The sequence below is a fragment of the Cervus elaphus genome, chromosome 1 (assembly GCF_910594005.1).
Source record: "Cervus elaphus chromosome 1, mCerEla1.1, whole genome shotgun sequence".
Lineage (NCBI taxonomy): Eukaryota > Metazoa > Chordata > Mammalia > Artiodactyla > Cervidae > Cervus > Cervus elaphus.
Genome location: NC_057815.1, coordinates 30,562,230 through 30,575,212, shown reverse-complemented (window position 1 = coordinate 30,575,212; position 12,983 = coordinate 30,562,230). Strand labels below are relative to the sequence as shown.

At 38.3% G+C, this 12,983-nt stretch overlaps 1 protein-coding gene across 3 annotated transcripts in view; it reads right to left on the bottom strand.

Moving 5' to 3' along the window:
* Positions 1-12,983, bottom strand: part of CWF19L2 (CWF19 like cell cycle control factor 2) — a 154,698-nt gene that overhangs the window by 47,762 nt on the left and 93,953 nt on the right. For all 3 annotated transcript variants that reach the window (XM_043898155.1, XM_043898170.1, XM_043898161.1), the window contains exons 12-13: positions 11,754-11,891; positions 2,286-2,498 (exon numbers count right to left, since the gene is read on the bottom strand). In XM_043898155.1, the coding sequence (XP_043754090.1) occupies positions 2,286-2,498; positions 11,754-11,891 (351 nt within the window). The remainder of the gene's footprint in view (positions 1-2,285; positions 2,499-11,753; positions 11,892-12,983) is intronic.

Genomic DNA, 12,983 nt, shown 5'->3' with positions numbered 1-12,983 from the left:
ATAAAGCACAGATCAAGAAAGGATCTATTCAAATAGTGTTAATAACACTATTCAAATAGTGCTAAAATGAAATCAAAATGATATGACTGGCTCAAGAGGAAGAAACAGATCAGCTAATGTTCAGTAAGTTAGAGGCAAAAAGAACATTTAGTACCTTTAATTGGAAAATTAATTTTATAATTAAAATTTAATACCTTCTAACTGAAAAATGTGGATTACCTCACAGTAAAAAAGGAAAACTGAGAATAGGAAATGAAATGTGTGAAACAATATATGAGTTGAAAATAGAAAACGTCTCTTTACTGGCCAACAGTTCCTTTCACTGAGAAATGCCTTTGGGACACAGCCTATAAATCAGGAGGCAAACAGAAGTGTACACTTCACACCTTTGTGCCTGTGTGGACCCTGACTGTCTTCAGTGCTTTAGGGAAAATGAAGTCATTGAAAAAAACCCAAAGTTCTGATAAAGACTTTTTGAAAACTTTGTTACTTTATGTTTAATTTATTCTTACATTTTGTAAAGGTAGGGGTCAGACTAAAGAGAAATGAAATATTTATACAAAATGTCCTAATTATGAAAATGTAAATGTTTATGTAACAGTCTAGAAAAGAACATGGGAAAATTAATACAAGTAACTGGCAAGGTGGGTTAAGAGTTTTTTGACTGATTAAATTTTGAATGGAATTTTTTACTTTTACTCTTTGATAAAGTCTAGAGGAAAGAAACAAATGGAAAAGAAGGGTAATGAAAAGTTAAAATTTAAAAAAAACAAAATTTAAGCTGATAAACTGACGTTCTCAATGACCTAAAGGTATTAAAGACTAGAATTGGAATGAAAAAATCAATACTAGTTCTTTGGCTACATAGGTTCTGTGTATATGTGTGTGTAACAAACAATATGCATATGTATATTTTCCACACTATTAGTTTCTGAAACTAGCATTCATTCATTCAACTTCCAATCACACCACTTTTTCTCACTCACTCCACTCTAGCTACACTGTTTTTTTCCCCCTTCAGTTCCATAAATGCCTACCTCGTGTCTTCACTCACTGACACCTCTTTCTGAAACATTATTCATTCAGATCTTCATGTTGCTTGCTTTTTCTCATCTTTCATACCTATAAAATATCTCCTCAGAGAAGCCTTTTGGATCAGCTTCTCAAAAAATAGCCTCCCACATTTCCACATTTCCTCTCTATATCTGTTTCATAACAACATTCCTTAAATCAGGGCAACCATTACATTATTTATTTTCTGCTCTATTTCACTAGAATACAATCTACACAAGTATATTTGATTCTCTACTTTTCCCCAGTGACTAATTAGGTTCTGACATACAACAGGTACATGATAATTATTTACGTAATGTAAGAATTAAATTGCCAAATACTGAAATAAGTGACTATTATGAGTGGCTACTAAGTAAGTGATACTTAATATTTACTGAGGAGAAGGGGACAACAGAGGACGAGACGGTTGGATGGCATCACCGACTCAATGGACATGAGTTTGAGCAAGCTCCAGGAGACAGTGAAGGACAGGGAAGCCTGGTGTGCTGCAGTTCATGGGGTCACAAAGAGTTGGACATGACTGAGTGACTGAATACCAAGAATATTTATTGAAGAAGTGACTATAAACATGCATATATACAATAAGTAAAAGTTACCTACACTAACGGAACTAACAGACTACTAAGGGGGACACTCAACAAGTAAAACAAAATATAGATATGGAGGGCTGACTATGGGACTTGAGCATCTGTGGATTATGATATACGGGACTGAAGAAACCAATCCCCGGGGGTTACCAAGCATTAACTGTACAACAAACTTCTTCAAATTATGAGATAGCCTATAAAGAAATAAAAAGATTTCATGAGAATGTAAGGGAAGAAGCAGAAGCTACTTTAGAGTAAGTAGCTCTGAAGTGATTTTAATACTGACACTTAAGTGCCAATCATGAAAATAAGATCACACAGATGGGATATGGCAGAGCAAGGATCTGAATCCACGTGGTCTGGATCCAAAGTCTAAGGCCTGAAGCACAACTCAATGTTGCCTCTCTGTAGAGTGGAATTACATGAAACATGAGCTTCATATCATTTGAATATTTATACTCAATCTATAGAAAATCCTAAGAATCATGGGAACTTAGAAAACATTTGAAACATAGAGTAAGACAAGATGGATTACTTAGAATCTTAGAAGTGTATGAAGAAAGAAGCAAATTTACATATACCATTAATTCATTTCCTTAGGACAATAAACACTATATTTCTTACCTTAACACCTATTGCAACAATAAGGTGCTTGGGAAATTGAGAGCTGTCAAAACAATAAAGACATTTTTCCATTTGTGCAATAAGACTCCGGTGCTCAGCAATAGCTTTTTTCCTCTGATTCTCTTCCTCTTCACCAAAGTGTTCACTCTCAGCTGCTTTGGAGACAAACATGTCATCCAGAGTGTAATAGTCTCCGTCTGCTTTTCCCATAAACTGAAAAACCAAAATAAAAGTAGTAGAGAGAAGGCTTATTCAGTTTATTGTCATGAAAAAAATAAAATGAAAGTGTTAGTCGCTCAGTTGTGTCTGATAATACTGTGGCATACTGAAGTTACAAGTTCTGTGATAAAAAGGTTACATGAAAATTTTAAAAAAGAAAAAAGTGATTAAAATTTAAGTTTGAACTGCAGGGATCAATTTATTATCATTATCATCACAAATAGAGTGTACTGAGTATTTAGTATGTGCAATTCTATGCAATTTGATTGTTTTTATACTCCTATGGGCTTCCCTGGTGGTTCAGACAAAAAAGAATTTGCCTCCAATGCAGGAGACCTGAGTTCGATCCCTGGGCCTGGAAGATCGCCTGGAGAAGGGAATGGCAACCGACACCAGTATTTTTGCCTGGAGAATTCCATGGACAGAGGAGCCTAGCAGTCGCAAAAAGTTGGACACAACAGAGACTGACACCTTTACTTTCACACTCCTTTGAGGAGGGAATCATTATTACTTTGATTTATAAACGAGGAAACTAAATCACAGAGAGGTTAAGAACAACTTTCCCTATAAAATTAGCATACCTTCTATTAAACATACCACCAATTTGCTAATGTTGAGAACTATTTTCTCCCTTCTCTTTAAAAAATAATTTTCTTTTTTATTTATTTTTATAATTTTAATTTTATAAAATTATGTATGTTTCATGCATACATAATCAAATTCTTTTAATAAGCCTTTCTAACACTCTCTTATTGAGAATATCCCACAGTTCAACATGGTGTGAATTCTGTTTTGCTGCTATATAATAATGGAGAAGGCAATGGCACCCCACTCCAGTACTCTTGCCTGGAAAATCCCATGGATGGAGGAGGAGAAGCCTGGTAGGCTACAGTCCATGGGTTCACTAAGAGTCAGACAGGGCTGAACGACTTCACTTTCACTTTTCACTTTCATGCATTGGAGAAGGAAATGGCAACTCACTCCAGTGTTCCTGCCTGGAGACTCCCAGGGACGGGGGAGCCTGGTGGGCTGCCGTCTATGGGGTCGCACAGAGTCGGACACGACTGAAGCGACTTAACAGCAGCTATATAATAAACTAAACTTAATTCTATGTGTCCATGGTGGTCTTTGGCTAGACACACTGACGTACTGCTAATTTAGGGGTATGTGGTAATGGTGTTTTGATAATGCTTAAAAACTCTGTTAAAAGTGTATTTATCTTATTAAAGTGTGGTTGGTTTGCAAGACCCAGAGGAATCGGGTGGAGAGGGAGGTGGGAGGGGGGATCGGGATGGGGAATACGTGTAAATCTATGGCTGATTCATATCAATGTATGACAAAACCCACTGAAAAAATAAATAAATAAATAAAGGAGAAATTGAAAAAAAAAATACTGATTTCAGGTGTGCAGCAGAATGATTCAGTTACATACATGTGTGCACGTGTATGTGTATATGTGTGTGCTCTTTTCTGAATTCTTTTCCATTATAGGTTACTGCAGAAAGTTGAATGTAGTTTCCTGTGTTAATCAGTAGGTCTTTGCTTGCTGTTTTATATACAAGAGTGTATATCTGTTAACCCCAAACTCCTAATTTACTTAAATTAGAAATTAAAATTTATTTTCATTAACAAAAATAAATCCCAGAAGCTCATGCATGATAAAAAAAAATTAAAAATTAGCATGCATTCCACATAGAATATAAAACAGTTTTCAATTGTATCTCAAGGCACTTTCTCTAAACCTTCCTCAAAATAAACTGTAGCAAGGAGGATGTTTTTAAAACAAAAATTTTATTAACTTATTTATGTCCTGGCTTAAAATCCTCAAAATGCTCTATATTGGGAACAGGGTCAAGTTCAAGCCATTCTTTGGCCTACTAAATCATAGATATTGAAAGGTATAATGGTTAAAAACTTGGGTTCTATAATCAGAATAACTGTGGTGATATTCTAATATAATAATATTAGGCAGTTATTTAATCTTTCTGCAGTCTCTCTATGGTCTATTTCCCTATTTTACAATGGTTGTAACAATATTATTCATCTAACAAGGTCATCTTTCTTAATCCTTTAGCACATGCCTGGCACACAATAAGGACTCATAAATATGAGTCACCTCAGTCACACATGATCATGTTGTTTTTCAGTTGCTCAGTGTCCAACTCTTTGCAACCCCATGGACTGCAGCACACCGGACTTCCCTATCCTTCTGAATCTCCCAGAGTTTGTTCAAGCTCTTGTCCATTGAGTCAATGGTTCCATCCAACCATCTCATCCCTGTTGCCCCCTTCCCTCTCAATCTTTGCCAGCGTCTGTCTTTTCCAATGGGTCAGCTCATCCCATCAAATGGCCAGAGTAATGGAGCTTCAGCTTCGGCATCAGTCCTTCCAATGAATATTCAGGGTTCATTACCTTTAGGATTGACTGGTTTTATATCCTTGCTGTCCAAGGAATTCTCAAGAGTCATCTCCAACACCTCAGTTGGAAGGCATCAGTTCTTCAGTGCTCAGCCTTCTTTATGGTCCAATTCTCACATAACCAATGGAAAAACCATAGTTTTGACTATATGGACTTTTGTTGGCAGTGATGTCTCTGCTTTTTAATACACTATCTAGGTTTGTCATAGTTTTTCTTCTAAGGAGGAGGCATCTTATAATTTCAAGGCAGCAGTCACTGTCCAGAGTGAGTTTGGAGCCCAAGAAATAAAGTCTGTCACTGTTTTCATTTTCTCCCCGTCTATTTGCCATGAAGTGATGAGACTGGATGCCATGATCTTCATTTTTCAAATGTTGAGTTTTAAGCCAACTTTTTCACTCTCCTCTTTCACTTTTATCAAGAGGATCTTTAACTCAACATTCAAAAAACAAAGATCATGACATCCAGTCCCATTACTTCAAGGCAAATAGATGGGGAAAAAATGGAAACAGTAACAGACTATTTTCTTGGGCTCCAAAATCACTGCAGATGGTGACTGCAGCAATGAAATTCAAAGACACTTGCTCCTTGGAAGAAAAGCTATGACCAAACTGGACAGCATATTAAAAAGCAGAGATATGGCTTTGCCAACAAAGGTCTTCATAGTCAAAGGTATGGTTTTTCCAGTAGTCATGTATGGATCTGAGAGTTGGACCATAAAGAAAGCTGAGTGCCAAAGAATTGATTCTTTTAAACTGTGGTATTGGAGAAGACTCTTAAGAGTCCCTTGGACCGCAAGGAGATCAAACCAGTCCATCCTAAATGAAATCAGTCCTGAACATTCATTGGAAGGACTGATGTTGAAGCTGAAGATCCAATATTTGGCACCTGATGTGAAGAACTGACTCACTGGAAAAAACCCTGATGCTGGGAAACATTGAAGGTGGGAGGAGAAGGGACAACAGAGGATGAGATGGTTGGAAGGCATCACTGACTCGAAGGACATGTGTTTGAACAAGCTCTGGGGGTTGGTGATGGACAGGGAAGCCTGGCATGCTGCAGTTCATGGGGTCGCAAAGAGATAGACATGACTGAGCGACTGAAGAGACTTTTTAGTTCCTCTTCACTTTGTGCCATTAGGGTGGTGTCATCTGCATATCTGAGGTTACTGGTATTTCTCTGGGCAATCTTGTTTCCAGCTTGTGCTTCATCCAGCTGGGCATTTCGCATGATGTACTCTGCATAGAAGTTAAATAAGCAGGGTGACAATATACAGCCTTGACCTACTCTTCCCAATTTGGAACCAGTCTGTTGTTCCGTGTCTGCTTCTGTTGCTTCTTAACCTGCACACAGTTTTCTCAGGAGGCAGGTAAGGTAGTCTGATATTCCCATCTCTTTAGGAATTTTCCACAGTTTGTTGTGATCCACACAGTCAGTCACATGTGATCATATCCCTACTCAAACTCTATACTTTGCCACCCTATTTTAGTCCCCCAAAGTACTGTTCTCTTCAGGCTTTGCACATATTGCTCTATGACCAACTTTGTCCTCAATCTTGCCATTTTCATTTTCACCAAGAACTTTATTGAAAAATGTATTCACCAGTTTGTTCCACTATCTTCTGCCACTTTCCTGGCAACTTCACCATTCCATCTTCCCAAACTTTTTATCTTTATGTTCCAGGTATCTTTTGCAGTCGTCCAGGGAATTGAATGAATTGAAATGAATTTTTTCCATTAAGAGAACTTTGTAAAGACCAAAGGAAATGGACATCTGAAGGTGCAATGTCTGGTGAATATGGTGGATGAATCAGAACTTCCCAGCCAAGCTGTAACAATTTTTGCCTGGTCATCAAAACATGTGGTCTTGCACTAACCTGGTGGAAGATTATTTATTTTCCTTTGAATTATTATTATCTAATTGGGAGCAGTACTTGTTGGAATTAACACTCCTTCTTCATCATCACTCTCAAGTGATACCTGAGTCCATTCATTCAACTAATAGAGGCAATAAGAGGAAAACTAGTTCATTTGCTACTCCCACATTTACAAACCTAACTGCATCTGTGCCTTTCCTGATGGACAGTAAGCAGCTCCTTTCTAAGCTTATCTCTTCACCACCTGTTCTTACACTTACTCTTGAACACATCATAATCAAGCTTTTCTCTTTCAGAGACCAAGAAAAGCACTTATCAAAGTCACAAAGGGAGTTTGCTGGTGGTCCAGTGGTTAAGATGCAGGACTTTCACTGCCATGACCCAGGTTCAATCCCTGCTTGGGGAACTAAGATCCCACAAGCTTAATGGAATGGTCAAAAAAAAAAGTCATCAGAAGCATTCCCAATGCCAAATGAATACTCATTTTTCCATCTGTGAAAATCCTACAGTCTCTCAGAAACAGGAGACACAGTTATTCACAACATCCTTCTCGTCTCCTCTGGCTTCCAAAATACCACGCAGTTTTCCTTCTACTTCACTGGTCGTGCCTTCTGAATCCCATTCGCTGAATCTTTTTCCTTCTTTCAGAGAGTGCTCAGCTCAATCTTCAGATCCTCCTCATAAACAATTTCTTAAGTCCCTGTTAACAGCATCTGTATCTATATGGGAGAACCAAGATATACCCAGAGCTCCATGCACAGTCATTCCACACCATCATGTGAATGACTAATGGGCATACTTAATGTGTTCATAATAGTACTCTTCATCTTGCACCTCCTGAAAGATTTTTCTCCTGTCAAAGTTTTTCTGTTTCAATGAATGACACCATCATTGTTCCAAATGTTATTGCTTTTCACCAGTTTACCACCCTAACCCAAGGCTCTATCTGAATTAAGGAAATTATCCTCCTAAATAATCTCCCTGCTTCCATTCTTGCCTGTCTACATTACATTCTCAAGAGTCACCAAAAAATCTTTCAAAACATAAACCAGCAGTCTCCAGACTGGCATTTCAGAGGCTAGGAAGTCACCACTCTATCCCAACAAGTACAAAGGTGAACAAACTGAAAAACTGACAGCACTTTTTAGACTCAGGAAAGTAACTGCCCCCAAAATTGGAGAAACAATCAGGTTGGTACAAAGAATCCTAATTTAACTTATCTATAAAAAAAACCAGTGGTTCTGTGAGAACCAGTGCCAGGGTAGGAAAATCTAAACTGTACTTGATAAATTTCAGGAGGCTCAGTGTAGACAAACATGCAAGTTAAAAATGTCAGGGGAGGCGACGTGAGCCCCCACTTCTTGCGCGCGCGGAGCCTCCATCACATGGGGCACAAGTGCCCCCATTCCTGAGCGCACGGGGCCAGCCCTCCCCCAGGCGCGCACGGCTGGAAAATCCCTCCTTTCCTGCGCGCCTCTAGAGCCCCGCCCGCGCCCCCCCCCCCCCCCCCCCCCCCCAGTTTCTGAGCGCCCGGGGTCAGCCTCCTACCCCCGGGGCGCGTGCCCCTCCCCCTTTCCTGCGCGTGTGGCGCAAGACCCCGGTTCCTGCGCCCTAGGGGCCAGCTCTCCCCCTGGCATGCGCGGCGGGGGGGGAAAAAAAAAAAAAAAAAAAAGCCAGGGGAATCCAGTCATTGAGGGCCCCCTCAAAATTTTGTGAATTTTACCTCTTGGAGCTCTACCAGGTCCTCAGAGTAAAGATCAGAGAAAAATCCTCTATGACTTTCAAGAGCGGAAGGGAAAAGGAAACACTGAAATATACCAGGGCATTCTTTTCTTCTTAACAAGGCCAGCCCTTCATCAGAAATTACCATACCAGAGTTTAACCTGCTAGAGTGTTAGCAGAGCCTAATCTACCTGAAAGAAGGGAAACATTCAAATCCAGCCCCTCCTAGCCACTCTATTCCAACTAAGTGGAGAAAAACCTGTGAAGTACTGGTGGAATCCACAGTCCAGCAGCACAGGCTCACGAAAAACAGATGGGTAATGTAAGCAGATGCAAGAGATACAGGACATGTATGTTTGATCCCTGGGCCAGGAAGACTCTTACCTGAAAAATTCTATGGAGAGAGGACACTGGCAGGTTGCAGTCCAAAGCGCTGGACGTGACTGAGTGACTAAGCACAAGTACAACATAAGCAAAGAAAGAACCAAAAAAAAGAAAAGAAAAAACACTAGATGCTAGAGATCAAAAACACCATAACAGAAGTGACAAATTTGCCTTTGATGAATCTATTAATAATTGGACAAGGCTAAGGAAAAAAAAATCTGTGAGCTTGAGGATATGACAACAGAAACTTTCGACAATTGAAAAGCAGAGAGAACAAAGACAAAAAAAGAGAGAGAATATATAAGATCTATGTGAAAGTGAAAGTCGCTCAGTCGTGCCCAGTGCTTTGCGATCCCATGGGCTATACAGACCATGGAATTCTCAGGTCAGAATACTGGAGTGAGTAGCCTTTGCCTTCTCCAGGGGATCTTCCCAACCCAGGGGTCAAACCCAGGTCTCCCGCATTGCAGGCAGATCCTTTACCAGCTGAGCCACAAGGGAAGCCCTGGGACAACTATAAAACACAAAATGAGGTCATGAGGTCCTACTAGAAACCTTCAAATGGTTTCTCATCATTTGAAACAAACAAGGGCTTCCCTGGCGACTCAGTGGTAACGATATGCCTGACAATGCAGGAGACATGGGTTCGGCCCTGCATGCCATGACACATAAGTCTGTATGCCACAACTATTGGGCCTGTGCTCTGAAGCCCAAGAGCCACACCACGGAGCCCATGCACCCTAGAGCCCATGCTGTGCAACAAAGGAAACCCGCACGCTGCAGCCGGAGAGCAGGTCTCACTTCCCACAACTAGAGAAAGGCCTGCAGAGATCAAAGAGCCAGCACAGCCAAAAGGAAAAAGAAGACTAAGAAAGGTTACCTGTGACAGCATAGGTGTAAGGCAGAATGGGAAAGCAACATTTAAAAATAAATAAGTAAAACAAAAGCAAAGGCTCTCACACCACGGCCTCCAAGACCTGACATGGTCTGACCATTTCCTCTTCTCATTTCCTCTCTTTCCTCTTTTCATTTCTGCCTCTATCCACAGTCACGTGTCAGCCTGCTGTCTTCTAAGGCTTGTAGTGTTTGTCTTTTCTTCAGATCCTCTGCATTTGTTTCTGCTGCAAGGTCTTCCCCCAGATTTTTATACAGACCACTCCCCTTCACTTTGTTCTGAAGTCTGCTGAAACATCACCTTCACAGACAGGTCTTCCTTCAGCATTCTACTGAAAACACCATCCTATCTCTTTTTATCTTGTTTTACTCTCTACAAAAATATTTTCTATTTTGTGACACAGTATTTATGTTATATAATTTTTTAATGTTATGTAATTTTTATATCATGCATTTGTTCATTTTCTATCTCATCCAACAAAATATAAGCTCCTTGGGGTTGGGGAACTTTATTACTTCACTATACCCAGCACCTGAAATGGTATTCAGCACAAACTAGGTACCCAATAAATACCTTTTTAATTAATAAGTGATTTATTTTTAACTAAAAATTCTAAAAAGGTTTTATTTTCTGTATAAATGTGAATGGATTATGATAAAATTACTAAAACTATATTTCATTCACACTTCTAAATTTCTGAGAAGGAAACTTTCATAAAAATATGTCCTTTCTGCAGTGAATTTCCAGATCCCAGAAGATTTCTAGTATTTCCCGCAAAATAAAGAGAAGAAAAATTAACCTAATAGGCTAAAGTTAAGATCCCATACAATTCTTGGTGATAAGAATGAACATTTCTATTTAAATCAAAGCATCTTTTACTCCCTCTGACACACATATATACACACTGATACCTTGATTACCTTTGTTCTAGTTTTCATTAAGTCAATTTTTTCTACCAGGTAAAATATTCATAAAGCTAAAAAGAAAAGTCTAATAAGGTATACTGTAAAAAGTCTCCCTCCTATCCCTCACATACCTAGGTTCAAATTCCCATCACCAATAGCATCATAAGCAAGGATAGCAATTTGTTCAATTAAGTGCCAGACAATAAATATTTTCAGTCTTGTGGGCTATGAAGTCTCTGTCTCAACTATTCAGCTCAGCTGTTATAAAGTGAAAACAGCCTTAGACTACACATAAAGTGAAAACAACCTTAGATTACATGTAAATGAAGCAGTTATAAAATGAAAATAGCCTCAGACTACATGGAAATAAAATGAACATAGCTGTGTCCCAATAAAACTTCACTTGTAAATACAGTGAGAGAAATTTTCCCAGTGGGGTCAAACCCTAACTTAAATGTCTCTTTGATAACAAGTGTTAATGGCAGTGTTTGAAAGGAAATGGAATGAAGAGTGTGCAACAAAGATTAATATTTGAAATTTAAAAATTCATCCTACTATCCATGAAACATTGATATACTTTTAAAAAGAATATAAAATTTTCATATGAATAGACTTAAGGTTATCCCAAGATGCCTTCTTTATAATATTTTTTATAATATATATTACTTCAAATATACACCTGTGGCATAATTATGAAGAACTGATGAAACATCAAGACAAAACAGACTGGTAATCAAATTAGCAGCACATTGCCAACATTAAAAGTCTTGCCCCAAATGTTCTCTTAAGTGGTAGATCAAATATATAATTAACATTTTCATAGAATACATTATAAAATTAACCCAGAATTCTTATTTTTAAAAAAACTAAATCCCAAAAGTATACTGCCCAATCACATCAATTCTAAAATGCAGGTTTCTAATGTCTTAAAAAGGATTTAATTTAATAAGACAAAGTTTAGAGAAAACCAGCTGTCTCTGAACAGTACATCATTGTAGACTGAGTAGACTGAATTTCTCAAAATTCAAAGGTATCCCAGCAATATATCTTACCTTTGATGTCATTCTCATAAAAAGTTTGTTCTGATTTTCTGCTGTTCCCATCTTTTCATTCTTGACTAAATCATTTAGGCTTAAGTTATCATCATCATGAAAGTATCTGACCCTTTCTTTTTCCTCATGAGTTGAAACCTATGACAAAATGAACACTGTAAGTTTAGTGAAAACACGAGTCTGAAGTATTTTAATGTACTACCCATAAATCTGACATTAAAAGCAAAAATCCCAATATATATATCATAATCTTTCCTTCCAATTTCTTTCTATTCTGTCTGCATACATGTGGAGGAATTTCCATTAGAATAACACTCCCTATCTCTTCTGTAGCATTACCTTCCTCCTCCCAAGAGATAGAAGTATGATAGCATCTGATTTCTGAGTTTTAGGCAAAAGGCAGAATTGCTTTATGCTTCCTCTCCCCTCCTTGTAGTAAAAAATCCATATCATTGTAGAGTTAAGTCAGGAGTTATCCAGAAATTGAGAAAGTATATCAAGAACAAAAGTGAAGTTTAAGCAAATCTACTTCAAACAGCTGTATCAGAAGCAAAGCTGACATTCTGACTCTCATCTAAACAATTCTAGGTTTCCCTTTCAGTTGGTTCCATACCTATCAGTGGAAAAGAAAAGTGCTATCTATTACCCATCAAATCAAATCTCCTCAACACTGTTCTCAAATTCCCTTATCCAAATAAATCCTGCTGCTGTTCAGCTTCTTTGGAACCATCCTCTTTTTATTTTATGCCCATGTCACTACTCTCATCTCCACAAGCTTGTATCTCACATTCTATGACTTCAATCATTCCTTGGATGCAAATCTTTCTGGTCCTCTTATCCTTTCATTACACTCAAAAAGCAAACCTCAGTGCCGACTGAATGTGTCTACCTCTCTACTCCTGTACCTAGATTACTCAGTAGTGAGCAATTCAAGAACACTACTGAATGCCATCTGGCAATGTATCTATGAACCCCAAGCCAGTTCTGTCATCTCATACAATTCAAACCTTTACTATTTTCCTGTGACATCTTTCTTGCAAAACCCGAATACCTCCCATTTCATCAGAAGATGTATCTATCCCATTTCTATTTGCACTCAACAGGCAGATCATAAACATTTGACAGAAAGATTCTAAATGACTCTTCTGTGTACTCAATTACTGCTTATAAGATCTTTCAAATTTAAAACAAAAAATCTAACTTGAGAAAACTGAATATGTTGTTCTTGCC